General features: G+C 33.5%; 1 protein-coding gene across 8 annotated transcripts in view; it reads right to left on the bottom strand.

The window, feature by feature from the left end:
- LOC114330054 (plasma membrane calcium-transporting ATPase 2) overlaps positions 1-25,462 on the bottom strand; it is a 631,040-nt gene that overhangs the window by 100,246 nt on the left and 505,332 nt on the right. For all 8 annotated transcript variants that reach the window (XM_028279354.2, XM_028279356.2, XM_028279355.2 and 5 more), the window contains one exon: positions 25,233-25,443. In XM_028279354.2, the coding sequence (XP_028135155.1) occupies positions 25,233-25,443 (211 nt within the window). The remainder of the gene's footprint in view (positions 1-25,232; positions 25,444-25,462) is intronic.

Raw genomic sequence — 25,462 nt, 5'->3', positions numbered from 1 at the left:
TGATATTTTCCCAAGTTGATACTCTACCAAAATTTGTCACATGATAGTATAAACCTATTTCTTAACTTCTATATGGTGCAAGTCACAACTTTTTAAAAAATCACGATTGCCTAATCAAAACCAGTAAAACTGATTTTTCTCGCAAACTAGTTTAAAGCAGATACGCCCTTTTGAGTTAACACGGCAGAGTTGTACCTGGATCTCCATATTCCGTGTTTGCTAATAGGTCCAAATATATTCCTTAGGAGTTTTCTTTCAAAGACTTCCTTCCAGCTTTCTTTTTGTGTTTTCTGTCATCACCCATGTCTCGCAACCATAACATACTATTGGTCTGATAATATTTTTGTAGCCGCTAATTTTCTATCTCCAGTGTGTTTTTGTAGAGCGGAACACAAGGGCGAGTGAAAAAAGAGCTTTGTTTCCCGTTACTATTCTTCATTGAATTTCTGTTTTTTCTGTTCCATCAGAGCTTAATACAATTCTCAGGTAGGTGAAACGTTGTACCGTTTCAATACCGTCCTCTAATTGAACTGTGCCTCTGTTTCCCCGAGCTCTTCCCTGTGTTAGGTTTTTTGTCTTTTAAATATCTATTTCTAGTCCGGTCTTTTTGTCTCTATTTTAATTGGGCATTTCTGCCGCCTCTTCCATTCTGCGAGACATAATGCTGATGTCATCGGTATAAGCGGCAATCTGTCTTGATCCATTTTTTAGGAGATTAGCCCTTCCTATATTCAACTGTCTTATTACATATTCGAGAGACAGGTCGAATAGTGATCGCGCCAGCCCGGCTCCTTGCTTTAACCTTTAGACTATTTAAATGTTCTCAGTGAGTTCATTTTGTATTCTGACAGTTTTTCATTTGTTGCTTTTCCTACTCGGATATATTCTTCTTCTTCTTCTTGTGCCACTCCTATCGGAGATTGGAAATCATCAAGGCTACCCTGACTTTGTTTACAGCTGACCTAAAAAGTTCATTAGTGGTGCAGCCAAACCACTCTCTCAAATTCCGAATCCACGACATTCTTCTACGGCCTGGATTCCGATTTCCTTCTATTTTTCCTTGCATTATATTTTGAAGTAATGCGTATTTATGACCTCTCATCAGGTGACGCAAATACTCGAGTTTTCTTCGTTTTATCGTTAACAAAATTTCTGGGTCTCTTCCTATCCTTCGTATTACTTCAAGATTTGTGATTCTTTCAACCCAACTTATCTTCAGCATTCGACGGTAGCACCACATCTCGAAACTTTCAATATTTTTTATGTTGTTCTGTTTGAGAGTCCAGGCCTCTACACCGTATAATAGCGTGTTAAATACGTAGCCTCTTAGCATTCTTAATCGTAGAGGGATGCTTATATCTCTGTTGCAGAAGAATTTTCCCATCTTTATGAAGGTGGCCCTGGCAATTTCGATACGTCTTTTTATTTCATTGTTTTGGTCTCCAGTTTCGTTTATTAAAGTTCCCAAGTATTTATAACTTGATACTTTTTCAATTTGAATGCCGTTTATACTAATATGTGCTGGTTGTGTCATGATTTTACTGAAGACCATATACTTGGTTTTTTTGATATTAATGTTTATGCCATAATTGTTGCAAGCAATATTTATGTTTGTAAGTAATCGTTGTAATTCTTCTACTGTTCTTGCAACTAGTACAGTGTCGTCTGCGTATCGAATATTATTTACAACCTCTCCATTGATTACGATTCCTTCATTTGCTTGCAAAAAGGTTTCCGGACAGAAGCTTTCACTATATACATTACATAGCAGTGGTGACAAAATGCATCCCTGTCTTACTCCTCTACGTATTTCTATTGCTTTTGATATCTCGTTTTCTATTTTGATGTTAGCTTTCTGATTCCAATATAAGTTGAGAATTATTCGCAGATCTTTATTATCTATGTCTTTTCTTTCAAGAATGTCTCTTAGCCTATCGTGGCGGGCTCTGTCAAACGCTTTTTCAAAATCGATAAAACATGCATGTACTTCTTGATTAACGTCTAGGCATCTTTGTGTAAGAACATTCAAACCGAAGAGAGCTTCTCGAGTACCTAGTCCTTTTCTGAACCCCATCTGTGTATTACTAATATCTGACTCCAACTTTTGATAAACTCGGTTGTGGATGATTTTTAGAAATGTCTTTAGTAGATGGCTCATTAAAGATATTGTTCGATGTTCTGAACATTCTTTTGCATTGGATTTCTTTGGCAGTGTAACGAATGTAGACAGCAGCCACTCTTGAGGTATAATACCAGTATTGTATACTGTGTTAAATAAGTGCAATATTATACCTATTGATTCATCATTCAAGAGCTTTAGTAATTCAGTAGGAACCTCATCGGGTCCATTTGCCTTTCCAGTTTTGGAATTTATAAGTACCATTTCTACTTCACATTTTAGGATTTCAGGTCCCGTTTCACCATTTACCTTGTCAATGTTATTTCTGTTGTTCTCAAACAATTCTCTTATGTATTCACTCCATCTATTAATTTTTTCTGTTAAGTCTATAATAATATTTCCGTCTTTGTCCTTAAGCAAACTTATTGGATATATTCTTGGGAGATGTTAAAACTATACACTATTAATATAACTTGTGTCTATTATTATAGTCTTGGCCTGCTTGAAATCTATGAATTTGTTATGTCGTCTTCCCACGATTTGTTTAGAATTTTTTTCCCTGTGAATAGCTGGTCAGTTGTAAATATTCCTTGTCGAAAACCGGTTGATATTCCCCGACAATAAATTCAGTTAATTTTTGTCGTTTGTTGAGTATGTAAGCAAAAACTTTGAAAGCTGTGTATAAGAAGGTTATGCCGTGATCATTTTCTCATTTCAGTTTATCCCCTTTTTTATAGATTAGACATATAATTCCGGTTTTCTAGTCGCTAGGAATCTTTTCATCATTCGAAATCTTGAGCTTATACATTAGTCTTACTATACTAAGTTTACATTCAAGATGCAGTAGAACTAAACAAACCAAGACACGTTAAATGCTACTAGGAGCACTCCCAAATCATAATTTACAATGTATAAACTTTGGAAATCATGATTTGGGATTTACAATATATGTAAATTATGATTCGGGAGTGCTCCTAGTACCATTTAACGTGTCTTGGTTTGTTTATTTCTACTGCATCTTAATTGTAAATTTAGTATAGGTGTTCGCCACCTAATTTATATAGTTCAGAGAGGGGGGGGTTGTTACTCGTTTATGCTGTATTGCTTATCAAAAAGTTAGGAAATTGGTTTTCCAGCCCTTCTTGATTTATGCATAGATTTTCATTAATCGATGAACCACCTAAAAGTTCTTAAAGTCAACTCCATCCGACATTTAAAAAACCATTTTTAAAGAAAGGTTCACCGTTAGTTTTTCTATCTGACATCACAATCAAGTAGTGGGTACAGTAATTGAAGAATGTTCCCCAGATTACCATTTAAAGCTTAATGGTCAATATGCAAAGACATCAAAATATCGTAATTACGATTAGACGAGTACTAATATCAAATTGGATCCATAACTTCCACCGTTTGTTTAAACACTTATTGTGATCAATTTTTAAACAAAAGAAAGTCCTACCTTACAAGTTTAAACAAAAAACGTGATTATTGATAATTAGTTTGAAAGAAACAGAATTGTTTCATGATTTAAAATAATTAAGTCGATTTCTTACTCAAACGATTGAGTAAACCCTATATAACTTCCGGCTTTATTACAATCTTTTGAATTATATTATATCCTTTAAATTATATTTTATATACTAATATCTTTGTACTTATTATTTGAGAAGTGTGTGGAATCATTTACAATCTAAAACAGTATGTTAAAGCAAACAGATTATTGATCAATAAAAAAGGTTCATCCCTAAAACATGTAAGTAAACAATTTTAAAAAGTGAAGACATAATTATCCACGCCATAAATTGTTAAGATGGCGATGAGCCAAGACTAGATTTAATTATATGTGTGATATATAAACAGGATTATAGCTATCATAAGGGTTCACCAAAAATTAAAAATGTTTAAAAAATATGAAAAAATTGTAATTTTATTTTGTAGGTCACCCTGTATACGAATATTCATTAATAATTTCTGTTAAACCTAATTTGAATATTAGGACGTATTGTTTACTTTATAATGTAAAATGAATCCTTATTTGTTTATTCCTTCTTTAGTTAAGAGTCTGCTAATGTCATAAAGATTTCGAAATAAAAAATGTCATAACTCGTTAAATCCCTTGTATAGTAGGGCGAAACTTCATATTATAAGAACAGGGATTATAGGAGAAATCTAAATATGCAACAATATACAGGGTGTCCTATTTAAAAAATTGTAGGTGTGCTTCACCACGGAGATATTAATCACCATGTAGAATTCGTCATATTTTTCAAGCCTGGCAAATGTCATTGTCTGCATTTTTTTTCTAAATATATTCTGTACCATAATGGAATTCTCGATCAATGTCACACTAAAAACTCACCCTGTATATAATTTTTTAATACTAGTTGCTTTGTATTCTCTCCAATTGTCTTTTTGAAGAAATTTCTATATTGTCAAGCCAAAATTATCTGTAGGTACAGTAGATATATCGTACATTGAGAGGACTATAATAAATATTTACTACATTTTCTCAAGTTGCAGTTATATTTCCTTCATCTGTTTTGGCTATAATCTCTATTTTGTTATCTAACAATATTTTTATTTAAGGTACCTATGCATTATACAGATTTTAATTTTTAAAATAATTGATTCGGAAAATTGTTTCTTAAGTTTGTGGACCCTTAAGTCTGTAATCCTACTTATATTATAATATGTGAATGAAAACACTAAAACATAAGATTTGTTGGTCAGAATTATTTTATTTATATCATTTTTCGGCGACCTGTCGCAGCGCAGACAAAAAATACCATACACATATTTTTATAGGGGAATAAAACAATGATTCAGGCATTGATTCACACTCGAGAGAATATTAATATATGTCGAGACTCTCATTTTATTATTTTAAAATATGTTATGAACATAGTATTTCTCAATTATTAATGATCTTAGAAAGTCGCATGACGTTGTCCGAAATATATGGTTGTAGGTATGAGCAAAAAGTATAACATTCAAATTTAAATCAGTATAGAACAAATTACAAATACCAATACCTTAAAACCAACACCGTATGGAAATATATAAGAAAGGACACAGAACGTAGGGATCTACAATAGATCAACAATATACCACCTAATGAATAATAGGTACATGTAGAGACAGGAAGTACTATATACAGGAACGACAGAACAAGCAGCAATTCAAAACATTAAATGGCTATAACACGGGATAAAAGACACAAAGACGCATAAAATACTATATAGCGGAAAAGATAGAGGAAACAAAGAGTTCGGAATAGTCTTCATCATTGACAATAAGATGAAACATGCTATATTAGACTTTAAAGCATTGAATGAGAGAATACGTAAACTAAAATAAACTAAAAATATGTAAATTAAAAAATCTTTAACTACTCAATCATCAACATAAATAAAAGAAAAGTTCTAAAAAGAGCTAGAAGGATCGTACTAGGAGACATGAATGCGCAAATAGACAAAGAACTTTTTTAGGAACCATGGTAAACATTCACTCCATCAAAACACCAATGGAAACAGGAGAAAGGGCTAATCTCCTAACAAATAAATCAATACAGATTGCAGCCCATGCCGATGACATTAGCATTATGTCTCAAAGAACAGAAAAGGCGGTAGAAATATATTTACAATTAAAAAGGCAAAAAAGATCGGACTAGAAGTAAATATTCAAAAGACAAAAAGCTAACATAGGCAAGACACAGGGGAAACAAACGCACGGTTGAATTAGAGGACGGTAGAATAGAATCTGGAATAGAAGAACCAGAAATTTAAAGACTAATAGAAACGGGAAACAAAGCTTTTACACTCGTCCATGTATTTCGCTCCAAAATAAACTGGAGATCGAAAATCAGGGTCTACATACAATAGACAAAGAAGAACTTTCTTAGGAACCGTGGAAAACATTCACTCCATCAAAACACAAATGAAAATGTAGAAAGGGCTAATCTCCTAACAAATAAATCAATACAGATTGCAGCCCATGCCGATGACATCAGCATTATGTCTCACAGAACGGAAGAGGCGGTAGAAATATATTCACAATTAAAAAAGACAAAAAAGATCGGACTAGAAGTAAATATTCAAAAGACAAAAAGCTAACATAGGCAAGACACAGGGGAAACAAACGCACGGTTGAATTAGAGGACGGTAGAATAGAATCTGGAATAGAAGAACCAGAAATTTAAAGACTAATAGAAACGGGAAACAAAGCTTTTACACTCGTCCATGTATTTCGCTCCAAAATAAACTGGAGATCGAAAATCAGGGTCTACATACAATAGACAAAGAAGAACTTTTTTAGGAACCGTGGAAAAATTCACTCCATCAAAACACAAATGACAATGTAGAAAGGGCTAATCTCCTAACAAATAAATCAATACAGATTGCAGCCCATGCCGATTACATCAGCATTATGTCTCACAGAACGGAAGAGGCGGTAGAAATATATTCACAATTAAAAAGGCAAAAAAGATCGGACTAGAAGTAAATATTCAAAAGACAAAAAGCTAACATAGGCAAGACACAGGGGAAACAAACGCACGGTTGAATTAGAGGACGGTAGAATAGAATCTGGAATAGAAGAAACAGAAATTTAAAGACTAATAGAAACGGGAAACAAAGCTTTTACACTCGCCCATGTATTTCGCTCCAAAATAAACTGGAGATCGAAAATCAGGGTCTACATACAATAGACAAAGAAGAACTTTTTTAGGAACCGTGGAAAACATTCACTCCATCAAAACACCAATGAAAATGTAGAAAAGGCTAATCTCCTAACAAATAAATCAATACAGATTGCAGCCCATGCCGATGACATCAGCATTATGTCTCACAGAACGGAAGAGGCGGTAGAAATATATTCACAATTAAAAAAGACAAAAAAGATCGGACTAGAAGTAAATATTCAAAAGACAAAAAGCTAACATAGGCAAGACACAGGGGAAACAAACGCACGGTTGAATTAGAGGACGGTAGAATAGAATCTGGAATAGAAGAACCAGAAATTTAAAGACTAATAGAAACGGGAAACAAAGCTTTTACACTCGCCCATGTATTTCGCTCCAAAATAAACTGGAGATCGAAAATCAGGGTCTACATACAATAGACAAAGAAGAACTTTTTTAGGAACCGTGGAAAACATTCACTCCATCAAAACACCAATGAAAATGTAGAAAAGGCTAATCTCCTAACAAATAAATCAATACAGATTGCAGCCCATGCCGATGACATTAGCATTATGTCTCACAGAACGGAAGAGGCGGTAGAAATATATTCACAATTAAAAAGGCAAAAAAGATCGGACTAGAAGTAAATATTCAAAAGACAAAAAGCTAACATAGGCAAGACACAGGGGAAACAAACGCACGGTGGTTGAATTAGAGGACGGTAGAATAGAATCTGGAATAGAAGAACCAGAAATTTAAAGACTAATAGAAAAGAAAAACAAAGCTTATTTTTCACTCGCCATGTAGTTCGCTACAAAACACACTGGAGATCAAAAATCAGGGTCTACAAAACTATTATCAGACCAATAGAATGTTATAGATGAGAGACGTAGATGATAACAGAAAACACAAAAAGAAAGCTGGAAGTCTTTTGTCCTGGGGAAGATATTTGGACCTATTGACGAAAAGCATGGAGATCCAGGTACAACCATGAACTCTACCAAGAGACTGGAAGTGTAGTAAGAATGGAGGGCGAAAGATTGCCGAAAATAGCCCTACATAGTAAAGTGTAGGGGTCAAGACCAAAAGGAAAGCCACGAAAAAAGTGGCAACGAACGCGCAGAATTTGCCAGACGTGACAACTTGGCGAAGATCGGCGCGGGACCGGCCAGGTTAGAGGAGGCCAAGGCTCAATTTGGGCTGTAGTGCCATATAAGAGGAAGAGTTAACAAGAATTCCACGGTTGTTGCATTTAAAACTGATTTTTGTGAGTTCTTGTTCTTCGTGTGCCTGATCATTTAAGGACACTGGCAATCATCACGACCCATTTTACTCTATCTGCAGCGGTTCTAAAAAGTTCCATTGTTGCTTATCCCCTCCACTGCTTCAAATTTTTCAACCAGGACGTGCTTCGTCTTCCCGGTCCTCTTTTTCCTTCCACTTTCTCTTATATAACCAATCTCATCAACTCGATATCTTTCATTTCTTAGTATATGACCAAAGTAGCTCATTTTTCTTTCCTTCACGGTGTTTATTTCTTAATGTTTCCGTGTTTGTTACGTGTTGTGTCCATGATATTTTCGACATTCATCGATAACACCCCATCGCAAAGCTGGCAAGTCTTTTTCAGTTGCGTCGGTAATTGTCCAGGCTTCAACTCCATATAAAAGGACACAGAATACGTAGCATCTCAATACTCTAGTTCTAATTTCTATTCCTAGTTTTCCATTGCATAATGCTGCTTTCACCTTATTGAAAACGCTTCTGGACATCTCACTGCATCATTTTATTTCGAGGGTGCGGTCCCATTGTTCATTTAGTTCACATCCCAAGTAATTTTTATCTGGGTACCTTCTCTAAATCTTTTCTTATATTTTTTGACTACCGTAATAAAATTAAAGTAGGAGTATATTTTCCGTTTTTTAATCTCTTTGTTTCGATATTTTTTTATTAATGAAGTTTCCTCTTATAATATTTATTCTTTTTGTAGAGCATCGGTGTTGTTTATGCCAGAGGAGAATGTGAAGGTAATTAAAGAATGCTCGTAGATGACAAACTGGAAAATTTTATAGGATTTTATTTATGCATATATACAGGGTGTCCAGAAACTCTACCGACAAACGAAAACCGGAGATTCCTCAGATAATTCTAAGGTAATTCAACTCTTCCTTAAGCCGGGAAGATGGAGTGGTTTTCCTGCGAAGGAATTGTAGCTCTATAATCGAAATGGTCGTGATTTAAGAATTTATTCTTAGAATATACAGGGTGTCCAGAAACTCTACCGACAAACGAAGACAGGAGATTCCTCAGATAATTTTAAAACAATTTAAGCCAATTCACCTAGTCCGAAAATGCTTCCTAAGGGAGCTAGAGCTGTTTGAAGATGGCGTCTTGTAATTAGTTGTTCTTAAATACCTCCAGAACGCTTCCAGTTAAAAAAACGAAAATTGGTACGCATATTTATCTTCCCGAGATAAATCGATTCCATCCATTACGAATTTCTAATACCGGTCATAGGCGTCCGTTTTGGGTAGGGCAACGGTTATTTTATCGCATAACTTTTTTGTATTTAACTTCTAAGTATTTTTTACTCTGGATAATTAAATTGTAGGGTATTCTAGTACTAAAAGGTACTCCTGTTTTAAGTCGGTAGGACACACCGTTTTCTAAAAAAATCAATTTGAAAATTTTTCGTTTTTTGAATTTGAAAAAGAATTTTTTTTCAAAAAAACTGGTGTATTTTATCCACTTAAAGTAAGAGTAACTTTTAGTGCTAGAATACCTCATAATTTAATAATCTAGTGTCAAAAATGCTTAAAAATTAAAGACAAAAAACTTATGCGATAAAATAACCGTTGACCTACCCAAAAGGGACGCATATGACCCGTACTAGAAATTCGCAATTAATGAAATCGATTCATCTGTAGAATATAAATAAACGTACCAATTTTCGTTTTTCTAAATACTTTTTTTTAATTTTTTTTTGCAATTCAAAAAACGAAAAATTTTCAAATCGACTTTCCTAGAAAACGGCGTATCCTCGACTTAAAGCAAGAGTACCTTTTAGTACTAGAATACATCACAATTTAATAATCCAGAATCAAAAATGCTTAAAAATTAAAGACAAAAAAGTTATGCGATAAAATAATCGTTGCCCTACCCAAAACGGACGCCTATCACCGGTACTAGAAATTCGCAATGGATGGAATCGATTTATCTCTGAAAGATAAGTACGCGTACCAATTTTCATTTTTCTAAGTAGAAGCGTTCTGAAAATATTTAAGAAAAACTAAATACCAGACGCCATTTTAAAATAGCTCTAGCTCCCTTAGGAAGCATTTTCGGACCAGGTGAATTGGGTTAAATTGTCTTAAAATTATCTGAGGAATCTCCTTTCTTCGTTTGCCGGTAGAGTTTCTGGACACCCTGTATATTATTTCATTATGATGAAAGTTGGTAACTAGAATCCGGTCGCTAGGATATACAAAATTTGTACATTGAAAATGGGTTAAGTCCATAGAATTTGTTTGTGTATTATATTGTGACAAGTCAAGCACACATAAGCCGAGAAATAGAGAATTGGGAGATTATTATTAGTTAGTATGGTGATTGATCATTGATGATATTTAAATCATTGTGGTATTCTCGATCCCATAGTTATTAGGATTATTGGAATTCATAATAGCCGATTCAATAATGGTGTGGTTGACATGGGCTTGAATTAAGCAAGTGAGAACTCAGATAAGGAGAGAAGCAATAAGTCACAGGATTTGTCAAAACTAGATGTAATGGGAGTGGATTTTAAGATAATAATAACCCATAAAAAAAGAATAATCTTTTATACAGTCGAAAAATGAAAGAATACCCATGAACGAACATATAAAACACGCTGTATTTTCCTGTCACCGTGTCACAAAGAAAATTGCCCAGCGCAAGTACATGTAATTATAATTATTACATGTGGGCGATTTTCTTTGTGACACGGTGACAGGAAAATACAGCGTGTTTTATATGTTCGTTCATGGGTATTCTTTCATTTTTCCGACTGTATATAAATATGTACACGGATTAAATTATATTAGCATAATTAACCAAGAAAGGTATCTAAGATTACTAGTAAATAGGGGAGTTTCATTAAACGTAATACTTAAAAACTGTGTAAGAAATACAGAAAAATAAGTAGGACTAAAAGGCCAAAGGGCATTTCAGGAGATATATTCACAGAAGGTTCAATTAACTTCAGTTAATTTTTTATTATAGGAACCGATTTTTTATTAAAATATTTTGCAACAGTAAACTAAAAAACATTAGTAGTATCACAATATTCAGAAAGTATACAGTTCCTTAAGATGTATCGAATACAAAAAAGTCCCTTGACGAAAAGGAAGTCTTAACATTCTAGAAGTCATTGAAATATCCCGAACTGATGAACAATTATACCAGCTATACGTGATGTCATATGTGATTTTAAAATAAATAAAGAACTCGAAGAATATGTGATATTATCAGAATAATCAGGCGACGGAGTCACAACATCAGAAATCTCGGAAAACCCACTACAACAAGTTAGTAAATAGAGTACGAGTACTGAATATATAAATACGAACACGCTACTGCTAGAGGGAGACTAGTCAGATACACTATGAAAATATGTGTATGTATTTTTAATTATTAATTGCTTTTAGGCAAACGAAGGCTAAATTTAAAATTAAATCCGATTAAGTGTGAATTTGTAAAGATAAGGCTGTTCAAATTTATTTTGCTTTTAAACCTTCCAAAAATAAAAATTCAATAACTGCACGATACTTGATTTTTTCCATTGTAAAAAAAAGAATGTGTGTGTACTTTGTACGCACGTAAGAAGTTATACTTCTATTATATGATTTCTTAAAAATAAATATACTTTAAACAGTTTGTTTTAATTTTTTTTTAACACCAAACTAATTTTGTACCGCTTTAAAAAAAATAAAAAAAAGTATAGGATTGCACTTAATTCGAACTCAAGACCTCTCGATCTCTGGCCGAATGCTATACCAGATACGCTACGAGGACTGTGTCTGTATCGGTTCGAACGTACCTAATGACAATTCACGGTAACAAACAGACAAGGTGATGTATAATAAATATACAATAAAATGTTTTAATAATACTCATCTTACTCCTGAGGAAGACAAATCCAAAGACACAAAAATTATAATAAATATATTTACCAAAAACACTAATATATTATTTTCACACCTTTTCTTGCACTGATATATTTATACATAACTAGAAAGATTTAGCAACTAAACGCCATACTATCTGTGTGCGCATGCGCGCAGTATTATGAAATTTTACTCTCAATCGCGCCTAAAGAAGTATAACTTCAAAAATAGAGATTGAAATGAAACTTCACATTCGTTCATATGAAGAGTGTACCAACATAACAAAAAAAATAGACTAGTAGCAACGCCCTCTCTTATAGTACCGCAAAACTTATTGAACAGCTTACTTGGGTCATAAAATTTCAAGTAAAGATACAGCGGCCGATCCAGAAAATATTCGTATCGTTTTTGAACTAACCAATTCAGGAATACTAAGAAAAAATGTAAAATATGAATAGCCAGATGAATGTCAACAATCATTTGAAACATTAAAAGCTTTATTACCAAATACGCCTGGTATTATGCAATTGCCACACTTGTCACATACAAATAAATGTATACAAAGGACGGTATATATCAGACCATTAATTGGTTTTGCTACGATTCCTGAAGACACATGTTTGTAAAAAAACACTCCAAAATCTGGTGCTTTTCGGTACCCTGAAAAGAGCGTACCCTATGCTCTCACCAGAGATAGAGCATCATAGGGTATATACAAAAGATTTTCAGGTATTGCACCTATTTTGAAACGGTTTTTTTTAATTTGCTTTATCCACTTGGTCTTCTGATTTTTCTTCATTTTTTCAGTTTTGCTATAATTAATACTGTAATATCCACACAAGTTGCTCTAGAGCCAAATAATTACTGTTCATAAAAATTGGTGACAATTTTAAATAAAAAAGCGGAAATTATAAAAGAGAGCATTAATAGAGGCACTATAAAATGTTATGCGATTATTATCCTGTGAATTTACAAAGAAAAGTGAGAAAACATACCAAGATCTTAAAACCAACCTCATATTATCGAAATGCATCAGACATCAACGAAATATTAGCATTTAACAAATTGCAAAATCATCTCAATTAACTAGAAGACTGGCTTAAATGCTGGAAAATAAACGTCAACACAAACAAGTCTTGTCAAGTAAATTTCACAAATCGAAGAATTAGATGTCCACAACTACACCTAAATAATTCACCTAAGCCAATAAAAACAGAAGTAAAGTACCTGGGCCTTCATCTAGACGAAAAACTTACTTGGAAATCACATATTGCAGCTAAACGACGACACCTCGACCTAAAAGTTAAAAATATGAGCTGGCTAATCAACAGAAGATCGCAACTTTCATTAGAAAACAAACTGACCATCTACAAAACAATACTCAAACCAGTGTGGACATACGGAATCGAGCTGTGGGGCTGTAGCAAACCATCCAACACCAAAATACTACAGACATTCCAGTCAAAAACTATTCGTATGTTAGCTAAAGCCCCAGGGTTTGTGTCAAACCAAACCCTTCATGCAGACCTCAACATCCTCTTCATCAATGATGTGATTGCTGACCACTCCAGAAGATACATGAATCGCAGCGCAGACCATCCAAACCATCTCATAGACGAATTATTCAACCCCCCACTGGTTGACATACGGCTGAAAAGACTTTGGCCAGAAGACCTAGCTGCTAGGTAAATTCCAGAGAGTCGTCAATGGACGACACCTGCCACAAGCCAAGAACATACATCATATTTACTTATTACTGTATCGAAGTAGATTGTAAATTAGCAATAAATAAATAAATAAAAAAAATATTGCAATCTTACCTATCTTGAAATTAATTACTCTTACTGAACACCTTATCAATCTGTATGTGTTAGTGTTTCCATATCAATAAATTAATTTTGTCAGAGTTGAATTTATTTAAATTTTAAAATTATGACATTAAATTATTGTGTACCAATCACAACATTAACGATTTATAGAGGGTATCAGACATATCGGATACAAAATAATCTAAAGGATGAAAAAAAAGGGGAACTTAAAAGTCTGTACATTAATGACATATCTCAACAGAGTTTCCTTAAACTTCATATTTAAGAGTTGTTTTTTTTTTCTGGAAGCTGCTTGTTATAATCCGGTGGTACTTCTTCATCTTTTGGCATCATAACCCTGGATGGACCTTTCTGTCTGGCTATGTCCTTTCATTCAGATCACTCTTGTGACCTTCTCCTCCATTGTCTTATATTCATGGATTTTAGATCGTCTTCCACGTCATCCAGCCATCCCGTTCTGTGCCTTAATTTTTTTCGGCTTCCATTGTAATATTTTCTTAGCAGTTTATTTATCGTCTTCTCTCTGGACATAATCCAGCCATGACAGTCTTTGACTTTTCACAAATCTTCATCCAATTCATTAACCTCGTCGATTCTCCTGATTCTCCATGTGCCGTCTTTCTCTTGCACCGGGGCCATATAGTTTTCTCAGTATCGTTTTCTCGAATATTCTGAATTGGGCTTCATCTTTTTTTTTGTCATTACCCAGGTTTCACAACCATAGGTTACTACGGGTCTAATCAATGTTCTGTAGATAGGTAGTTTGTTTCTTTTGTGTAATAATTTCTTCTTATAATAGGCCTCTTGGCCTGTTCCTTACCGATTTTGAGCTTGTATTCGTAGCTGTGATGTTGACTGCCAGCTATCTCGCCACCTTTTAAAGGGCCTTCCTATTGGCTTAGAATCCCTGGCTATACGGGCTACGGGCTAGTCTCACCATCGATTTTTCGAAGGGTTTTCATCTCTGCTGTTTCTAGCAATCTTTTTGTCCTCTGTGTGTCAGGTCGTGCTTCTGCCGCGTATGTCATTACCTGGGATTTTCGTGGCCAATTTTTCGAATTTTCTCTAATAATTAAACTTCTCGTATGGGCTTGATACGTTTGATATTATCCATTCTTTTAACGTGCATTTCCTATCGCATATTCTGCGTTGATGTTGTTAAGGTAGTTATTAAGTTTTTCCATTAATATAGTTTTATGATAGCTCTTTAATAGTTGATCAAAGTAAACTGCTGAGAGTACTTACATATCTCTAGATCCTGATGGCACCATCAAGGCATTAGGAATTCAATGGAATTCTCGCGAAGATATTCTATTTTATAGCTCGGGCATTTCAAGTATCGAAACTGTAACGAAACGCTCTATTTTGTCGCAAATCGCAAAATTGTTTGATCCGCTGGGATTGTTGGCCCCAATTATCGTATACGCAAAAATAATTATGCAAATGTGCTGGAAATCGGGAGTAACCTGGGATGAGTCACTTCCGCTCGAAATTCACGATTTGTGGTTGTCATTTCAAGCTCAGTTAAAACTCATCGAAAATTAAAATTTTTCTCGTTGTATTACAATACCAAATCCCGTCGATATTCAAATTCATGGATTTTGCGATGCTAGCGAAAGGGCTTACGGCGCTTGTCTTTATTGTCGTCCCCTTGATGCTGAGGGAAATATTTTTGTGCGATTAATTTGTGCAAAATCTCGCGTAGCACCTCACAGCTCAATATCATTACCGCGATTGGAGTTATGCGGCGCTTTACTTCTAGCTCGGCTCTATGCGACGCTTCAGCATTCTCTTTTGCTGGAGATCAGCGGTACTTATTTTTGTTCGGACTCGACAATCAGTCTTCAGTGGACAAATACCCAGCCGTATTTTCTTCGCACATTTGTCGCCAACCTGGTTGCGGAAATACAAAGACTGACTAGTAGGTGTCATTAGCAGAACGTTTCCTCGTTGGACAACCCGGCAGATTGTTTATCGCGTGGTCAGCTTCCCTCAGAATTTTTAGAAAATAATATTTAGACCAGGGCGCATCTGTAAAAATATTAGTACATTTGGACGTTGAGAGGTGACTCAAATTTTTTTTGCAGAAATTGCTTGAAATAACTCAAATAATAATATTTGAGTTATCCTCCTTTCAAAAAGGTCCGGAACATTGTTTAAATAATTAAAATGTCAAAAAATGAAGGGAAAATTCGATTTTTTTCTTCGTTTTTTGATTATAACTTTAAAAGTATTCATTTCCGAGAAAAGTTGTACTGACATAAAAGTTGCGTAATTAAATTTCCTACAATATAGAATTGGTTGAAAATTTAAAAATAGTCACCCTTGTTGCAAAATAGGAATAATTGCGAAAAAACCATACAAAAACAAGTATTCGCATTTTACGTTTTTCAACCATCTATGCTAGACTTAGGACCTTCATATTTCACCCAGAAAAACTTTATGATACAGTTAAACAACACTGTAAATTTAATTAAGATCGCTTCAATAGATTTTGCAAAATAAATTTTGCAATCTAGCTTTCGCAAAAAAAAATCATTTTTTCAAAATGCTACAGGACTGAAAATCAAGCAGATAACAAGTTGAAATTTTTTTTGCCTATAGAAGTATACTGTACCTTTCAATTGCAATTTGAAAAATTAAAATAGATTAACTACCATGGCGTCAGTAATTTTTTTAAATAAACATTAATTATTGGTGCTACGCGCAGGACAGCCAATAGTTTGCTCTGATTGGGCATTCCAATGACCTTTGATAATGATTGATTCATTTTAATTTTTATTACATTTCGATATAAATAAATAAATTTGTTTATTGCAAAATAAAAATACTCTATCTATCCTTTGAAAGAATACTTTTTTAGCAAAAACTTTCTTTGTTCATATATTTCAACTTAGAGAATAAAAGTTTATTATTTTTAAACATATGCAATTGTTTAAACACTATTTCACAAACAATAATAAAATTGGTTTGATTTTGGTGGAATTAAAATATTAAAATACAACAAAATATAGAGTAAGAAAATAATATATTAGATAAAGATTGGAAGAAATTTTGGTGGAAATTAACTTATGTGAATCGAACACTGCTGTCCTTCGCGTAGCACCAAAAATTAATGTTTTTTTTTTAAATTCCTGACGCCGTGGTAGTTAATGGATTTAAATTTTAAAAATTGAAAATTAAAGGTACAGTATTCTTCTACAGTATGTCCCTGTAAGTTGTATCCATATGGAAAACTTTTTTATTATTAATTTTACGAAAAAAGTTATTCTTTATTAAAAGCTCTGCATGGTTCAAAATCTAAGATTTAACCATCAAATATCAAATTTTTTTAATATTATACGAGGTATGTCAAAAATTTTGAATTTCACTCAAGAGTAAAGTAGCTTTATTTTTCACAATATTGAAGATTACTATTATGAAAAGTTGTTTGGAATTAAAAACTGTCTTCTAGTATGAAATTACATCCTTCTAATTAATTTTTTTTTGAAAAATTATGGAAAACTAACATTATTTTCAGTTATTTTAATTCAGATAACTCTTTTATTATTAATTTTACGAAAAAAAGAAATTCTTAATAAAAAGTTCTGCATGGTCTAAAATCTAAAATACAGCCATGTTTTGTCAAATTTTATCAATTTTATACGAGGTATGTCAAAAAATATGAATTTCGCTCAAGAGTAAAGTACGTTTATTTTTCACAATATCGAAAATTGTTATTATGAAAAGTTATTTAGAATTAAAAACTATGTTTTAGTATGTAATTACATCCTTCTAATTGAAATATTCTGAACTTTACTTTTGATCTAAATTTATCTTTTTTGACATATCTCGTATAAAATTAATAAAATTTGATATAAAATGGTTTTATTTTAAGTTTTAGACCATCCAGAACTTTTTATTAAGAATCACTTTTTTTGTGAAATTAATAATAAAAGAGTTATCAGCATTGAAATAACATAATATTTAAAAAATTTGATATTTGATGGTTAAATCTTAGGTTTTGGACCATGCAGAGCTTTTATAAAGAATAACTTTTTTTCGTAAAATTAATAATAAAAAAGTTTTCCATATGGATACAACTTACAGGGACATACTGTATATGAAAAAAAAATCAAGTTGCTATCTGCTTTATTTTCAGTCCTGCAACATTTTGAAAAAATGAATTTTTTTTGCGAAAGCTGGATTGCAAAATTTATTTTGCAGAATCTATTAAACCGATCTTAATGAAATTTACAGTGTTGTTTTACTATATCATAAAGTTTTTCTGTGTAAAATATGAAGGTCCTAGGTGTAGCATAAATGGTTGAAAAACGTAAAATGCGAATACTTGTTTTTGTATGGTTTTTTTGCAATTATTGCTATCTTGCAACAAGGGTGACTATTTCTTAAATTTTTAACCAATTCTATATTGTAGGAAATTTATTTACGCAACTTTTATGTCAGTACAACTTTTCTCAGAAATGAACAGTTTTAAAGTTATTATCAAAAAACCAGTAAAAAAATCGAATTTTTCCTTCATATTTTGACATTTTGATTATTTAAACAATGTTCCGGACCATTTTGGGTGGGAGGATAACTCAAATATTATTATTTGAGTTATTTTCAAGCAATTTCTACAAAAAAATTGAGTCACCTCTCAATGTCCATCTCAAAACAGATGAGCCCTGGACTAATTCGGCAAATCGCGAACCCAGTCTTCATGGCCGAAAGGAATCTTGGATTTGATCGAAATTCCCGAATTAAAATTGGTAAGGCCTCAATCAATAAATTCTATGCAAGTTTTGTTGAATAATAATAATATTTTAGTCGAGCGTTGATGTTGTTAAGTTAGTCCAGCTTTATGGTAGTTTCATATCCAAAAAGGAATATTGGGTGTATAGTGTATGATATATACATTTTAATTTCATATATTTGTGGAATTCCTGTTTTATACATTATTAGACGACGAGTTCTTCTTAATATGTATATTTAAGGAAACCATGTACCGGGTGTCCCAATAAGAATGGCTCTCGGTCATATCTCAGGAACCGTTTATAGTACAGCTTTGGGAAAAAAAATTTTATAACAAAAGTTACCTCGAGAAAATCCTGGAAATTATTTTCATATTTGTAAGTCCACCGCTGGAGGGTGTAATTGAATGTCAAACATTTTAAAATCAAAATTTTACAAAATTTACATAATGAAAGGGCACTGAAAATCCAATCATCGTATTCTTCGCAAAATTCTGAGAATATTTGATTTACAAGTGTAACTCTACCTTTGCAAATAAGAGGTGGGGGTGAGTGGGAACCTTGATATGAAAAATGGCTGTAAGTCCGGTTCTGCTTAATCGATTTTTGAAAACTTGGTCTCGTTGAAAACAGATCTCTTTCGTTAATGTAAGAGTTATAATTACGAAACAGCCTAATACGTAATATGCCAGCTAGGGGGAGCTATTTTATGTTTTTCAGAAATCTAGTTTTCTTTGGAAAATATTAAATACAAGTATGCACTTTTAACCCTGTATTACAAAATTAGACCAAATTATCAACAGAATATCGAAAACCGGATGTCGATATCGTTTGTCTATCTCGAGATATCTTAAGAAACGTGTTAATTTTTAAACATAACTGATGATGACTCCTGTAAACGAAGTTACGGAAATCAAAGTGGAAACAAGTAGTGTGCTGTGAAAAAAAATTAAAGGCTGACACTTGCGGAATGCCAACAGAAGTGAATACTTATTATAGATTCGATTATATTCGTTTGATTCAATTAGATTCCATTCGATTAGATTTAATTTTATTTAATATATATATTATTATATCTATAATTTAATATAAATATACAATATATACCTAATTTAATACATAATATTATATACTCGTGATTTTACCCATTAAAATTAGGATTAATAAGATATAAAGATACATAAAGCTTTAAATTATTATTTTTCTTAATAATGTAACCGATATTTTTTAATTTAAAAATTTAATTACTGATAGTACTGAAGTATAGTAAATACTCCGTGTAAATTTTAATCGTAAATAATGCATGGAAGAGTTCATTTATTTTTAGATACTCTCATTAAAGGGGAAGCCATTATACAAAAATGACTTTTTTAAATTTGTTGATTACATTATTCCTTTCAACCTACTTATCCTCAAATTATATTTTTAAACATCCTATTCATTTTATATAATAACAATTAAATTCACTATCAAATTTGAAGTAAAACTTCTTTTGAAAGTTTGTTAATTCTAAAATTAATGGGTAAAATCACTAGTACAGTTTGTCAAACGTAACAAAAAGTTTAAAAATTTCGGCGATTGTAAGATTTTCAAACTCTTTCCTACGTTTGACAAACCATATATATTATGTATTAAATTGGGTATATTTTAAATATATTAAATTGTAAGCATAATGATAATAAATAAAATTAAATCCAATTAAATGGAATCGAATTGAATCGAACCGAATATAATTGAATCTATGAGAAATATTCACTTCTGTCGGCACTCCGCAAGTGTCCCGCTCTAATTTGTTTCCATAGCACACTACCTGTTTTCACTTTGATTTCCTTAACTTCGTTTACCGGTGACATTATCAGTTTGTTTACAATTTATACGTTTCTTAAGATATCTCGAGATAGAAAAAAGGTATCGACATGCGGTTTTCAATATTCTGTTGATATTTTGGTCTAATTTTGTAATACAGGGTTAAAAGTGCATACGTGTATTTAATATTTTCCAAAGAAAACTAGATTTCCGAAAAACATAAAATAGCGCCCCCTAGCTGGCCTATTACTTACTAGGCTGTTTCGTAATTATAACTCTTACATTAACAAAAAAGATCTGTTTTCAACGAGACCAAGTTTGCAAAAATCGATTAAGCAGAACCGGACTTACAGCCATTTTTCATAACAAGGTTCCCACTCACCCCCACCTCTTATTTGCAAAGGTAGAGTTACACTTGTGAAATCAAATATTCGCAGAATTTTGCGAAGAATATGATGATCGGATTTTCAGTGCCCTTTCATTAGGTAAATTTTGTAAAATTTTGATTTTTAAATTTTTGATATTCAATTACGCCCTCTAGCGGTGGACTTACAAATATGAAAATAATGTCCAGGCTTTTCTCGAGGCAACTTCTGTTATAAATTTTTTTCCCAAAGCTGTACTATAAACGGTTCCTGAGATATGGCCGAGAGCCATTCTTATTGGGACACCCGGTACAAAACGCTGTTTTAGATATGTGTTTATGCAGTTAGAATTCAGTGAAAGGATCAAACAGTGAGAGATTTTTAATGAATGCACAATCCCAATTTCTATTTTGTAACTCAAACTGTAACTTATTTATTGTTAGGCAAAACTATGACATTTCAAATATCAAATGCTGGTGAAAATGTCTAATTGTGTGAGTATGTTGTGTAACAATGTAAATGTATATCGGCAAAAGGAATAAAATTTGTTACATAGGTACACTCAAGGGGATGTGCAACTAACAATGATAATACATCTAAAGATCTTTATGCAAATATATAAGCATAGTCTATTTAATATAATACTTGAGGATATTATTGAGCTTCATATATTGAGTATAAAGTCTTAATACAAGCTTAACCAGGATGTCCACTAACTGATATAACGATCCGATGTTAGTCAAAAGTAACCCTTTAAACGATTTTCTATTTTATAATTTCTTTAGTAAATACTGTTGTCTTTTCTCCTTCTTCAAATTCCCTCTTTTATCCAAGGTTGGAAATTATCATGGTTATGCGTATGTATGTTGTTGATCCCACTCAAAGAGTTCTACACTACTACATTCAAACCATTCTCCTCAAATTTTTAAGCCAGGATATTCATCGTCTTCCCCATTTCGATTTTCTTGAATTGTGTCTTGCATAATGAATTATAATAATAAGTAACTAAACTTCTAGTTACTTCCACGTTTGACAGTTTTTGAATCCATGATATTAGTAGGATTCTTCTGTATCACCAAAAAACAAAACGCGGCCAACTTATTTAGGTATATACATTTATTTTAGTGTCCACGCTTCCAAGTTATAAAGTAGAGAAGAGAACATGTAACACCGAAGCATGCTTAGACGTAGGTCTAAACTTGTATCGCGACAACATAGAAACTTTTTAAGTTTAACGAATGATTTACGTGTTATTTCAATAAGTGTCTTGATTTCTTTGGTTTGGTCTACATTTGTTGTTATCCATATTCCGGAGTATTTGTAGGTATCCACGATCTACATTACAATATCTTCATAGCAACTTGGATCTTTGCATCTCTGATGTAGTCATGATCATACACTTAGTTTCCTTCAAATTCATCTTAATCCGTATTCATGACAGCATTCAGTCCTTGCGTTGCACTGTGTCGTTTTTTAGTGCCTCTTTAATAAAGTACCCCGCACAAACCTTACGGAAATTAGGTCCCAGGGGATTTCGTTCATACTTTGGGAAAATACTCTTTGAAGCATCCTGATAAAAAGTTCTCATGGGCACAACTCAATGGGTATGAAGGATTTTCAAGATATAGAGGCACAAACTCGGAAAATTATAAGCTTTACTGGGTATTCCAGTTCCCTGAGTTACTGGTTATCTGGCAACATGTAGAAGTTTGGATCAAGGAGAAGTACTAGTAGTCTAGGATTTTTTCCTGGTTATCTAATGGCGACCTTTACTTTGACCTTCAACGGACGTCATCTTCTAGAGTTTCGAGGGTTTTTCGGCATTAAATTGATATAAACAGATTACTCATGGGTTTTTGGGATCGCTAAAAACGAATATGCCATCAGAATTGACCTCCGGTGGACGTGGTGGCCAGAGCCACTGCAAGGGACGTCATCTTCTAGAGTTTCGATGGTTTTCGGCATTTAATTGATGCAAATGAATTACTGGAGGGTTTTTTGAGGTCGTTAAACACGAATATGCCACCAGAACCAACTCTCGATGCACCTGGTTTCCAAGGTCAATGAAAGGGGTTCCTGAAGCTTCGAGGGTCTTTGGTTTTTGGGGTTGCTGAACACGAATACGTGATCAGGACAGACACAGAAGCACCTGGTGCCTAAGACAGGTTATCTTCTCTTGCCTGTTGGCTAGAGAAGACAGGGCCTATTGGTCTATTGCCTGTTGGCTTCGAATCCCTGGCTATATGGGCTATTCTCTCGCTGTCCATTCTCGTCACATGCTGATTCCACTCTCGTCGTCTCTGTCTTCCCCACCTACTATATATTGTATGTTACAGAGATCTCTTATTCTGTCGTTCGGTATTGTCTCTCAGTGTTTTCCCAGTTATTGACCTCAACGTTCTCATTTCTGATGTTCTCAGTATCCTCTTGGTTTCTGCTGTGTCACATCTTGTTTCTATCGCGTACGCCATGATCGGTCTTACACATGATTTGTATATGCGTACTTTTCCTTCCAGCCTCATATCTTTGTTTTTTCCAGATGACATCCCTCAGACCTCCTGACACGTAATTGGCTTTATTTACTTCGGATCGCTAAAAACGTAACGTGACATCCCTCAGACCTCCTGACACGTAATTGGCTTTATTTACTTGCTTTCGGACGCTCTCTTTAACACCTCCGTAACTACATATTTTGACTCCCAGATATTGGAATCTCGAGACTTGTTCAATTAGTTCGTTGTTAATTACTAATTTGCATCTTATGGATTCCCTTGACACTACAAGGGATTTTGTCTTGGCTGTTGATGTTTTCATGTTGTAGTTCTTCGCCACTGTATTGAAAGTTTGTGCCATTCGCTGTAGGTTATCCTCGTTATCGGAGATTAAGATTGCGTCGTCAGCATAACAGAGGATTTTTATTTGGTTTTCCGCCATCTTATATCCTTTTCCAGTATCTTTATTGTTTTTCATGATTTTGTCCATTACTAAATTGAAAAGCAATGGGCTCAAGCTATCCCCTTGTCTGATTCCCGAGTTGATTTCTACTTCCGATGTTAGTTCATTCTCGACTTTTATTCTGGTTTTGTTCTTCTGTATTAATGTCTTTAATTATCCTTATAATCTTGTTGGGCTGTTCTCCTTTAGCAATCTTAGCACAACTTCCAATCTTACACAATCGACGGCCTTGGTCAGATCTATAAAGCACATAAATGCAGGTTTATTATATTCCAGTGCTTTCTCAGCAGTTTGTCTGGCTATGAATATGGCGTCTATTGTGGACCTATTTTTCCGAAAACCTTGTTGTTCCTCACTAATTGTGTATTCTTCATTTATTTTATCATCAAGTATTTTTGTTAAGTTGTGATCAGCAAGGTGATGGTACGGTAGTTGCTAGGGTCTTTGCTGTTTCCTCTCTTGTGTATAGGTATTGTTATACTCGTCCTCCACTGGTCTGGTACACGCTGACTACATATTATTTCTTGAAAGAGGATCTCTATGTTTTCGATTAAGGTTTCTCCTCCGTATTTCAGGAGTTCATTTGGTATCCCATCGGGTCCTGGTGCTATTCTGTTTTTTAATTTACGTATGTTATTCCTTATTTCTTCTTTTGTGATTTCTAGTTCTGTGTCTATGTTGGATTCGTCTTTATTTCCTGTTTCTTCCTCTTCTTCAGGTATTATAGTATCTTCCTTATATAGTTCTTCTATAAAGGCGGTCCATTGTTCTGCTTCTATTTTATTTAAACTTCTATATTCATTAATGGGTTTTTTCCTATTTTTTAGTATTTTCCAAACTTTTCTTTGCGCCCTATACAAATCGTGTTCCATTTCTTTGGTAAAGCGTGTCCAATATCCCCTTTTTATATTTCTGATCTTAGAATTGATGTAATTTCTTGTATATCTGTATTGTTGGTAATTGTTTGGTGTTTTGTTAGTGCAGTATTGTAGGTATGCTTTCCTCTTCTCATACGTCACAGTATACTTTTATTTAATGTAAAAGGTATCCTGTTCTCTCTATGTTGTTTGTCGTACTCAATTTTTTTTTCTTTGTGTACGAGTTCTTTATTTATTTATTATCATTGTTATTTTATTTTTAATGTTTCTCTCTAATTTCACTATAGTTATTTTTGCCCCCATATGTTCAAAAACTTGTCTTTCATTCCATTGTCATTTATGTATCTTGAATCAACACCATAGCATTTGCGTACAATCGGCTGCTCATATTTTTATAGCCAATTATTGCGTTAGATAACTAATTGTTATTGTTTTTTAATTACTGTATCTATATTTAAAATGCTCTCCTCCTTTTTCGATTTTCCTATGTATATCGCTCTTATTAATATAAATATATACACATTATATGTCTGTTCTTCCCCGAAGTTGTAAATCAACATTTCTTTTAGGTTATTAGCAACAAACATTGTGTGTATGTTTAAGTAACTTCTGGACAGCCTAAGTTCACGTAGTTTGCAGCTCAAGAATCTCCTCAGAAATAATTAAGAGGATTGGGGGAGATATGAACCCAAATATACATGCTGGCGATATGAGAAATAACTTACCCTTCTTCATTTTCTTTATTTCAGCTTCTTGTTGGTCCACAGCTGCTCCCAAAAGTGTGAAGATGATACCTGCCTGCGAGTTGACACCGACGGCTGTAACCAACAGCTTACCAGATCCTTCCATAACATGAGTACCTGATAATACCATCGGGTCGAAATGCTCTCCCTTTTTGACATGATCAGATTCTCCTGTCAATGAAGATTCGTCTATCTGAAAGGTGAAGAGCCCA

Source organism: Diabrotica virgifera, chromosome 10, assembly GCF_917563875.1.
Source record: "Diabrotica virgifera virgifera chromosome 10, PGI_DIABVI_V3a".
Lineage (NCBI taxonomy): Eukaryota > Metazoa > Arthropoda > Insecta > Coleoptera > Chrysomelidae > Diabrotica > Diabrotica virgifera.
This window is presented reverse-complemented; position numbering and strand designations above follow the sequence as displayed.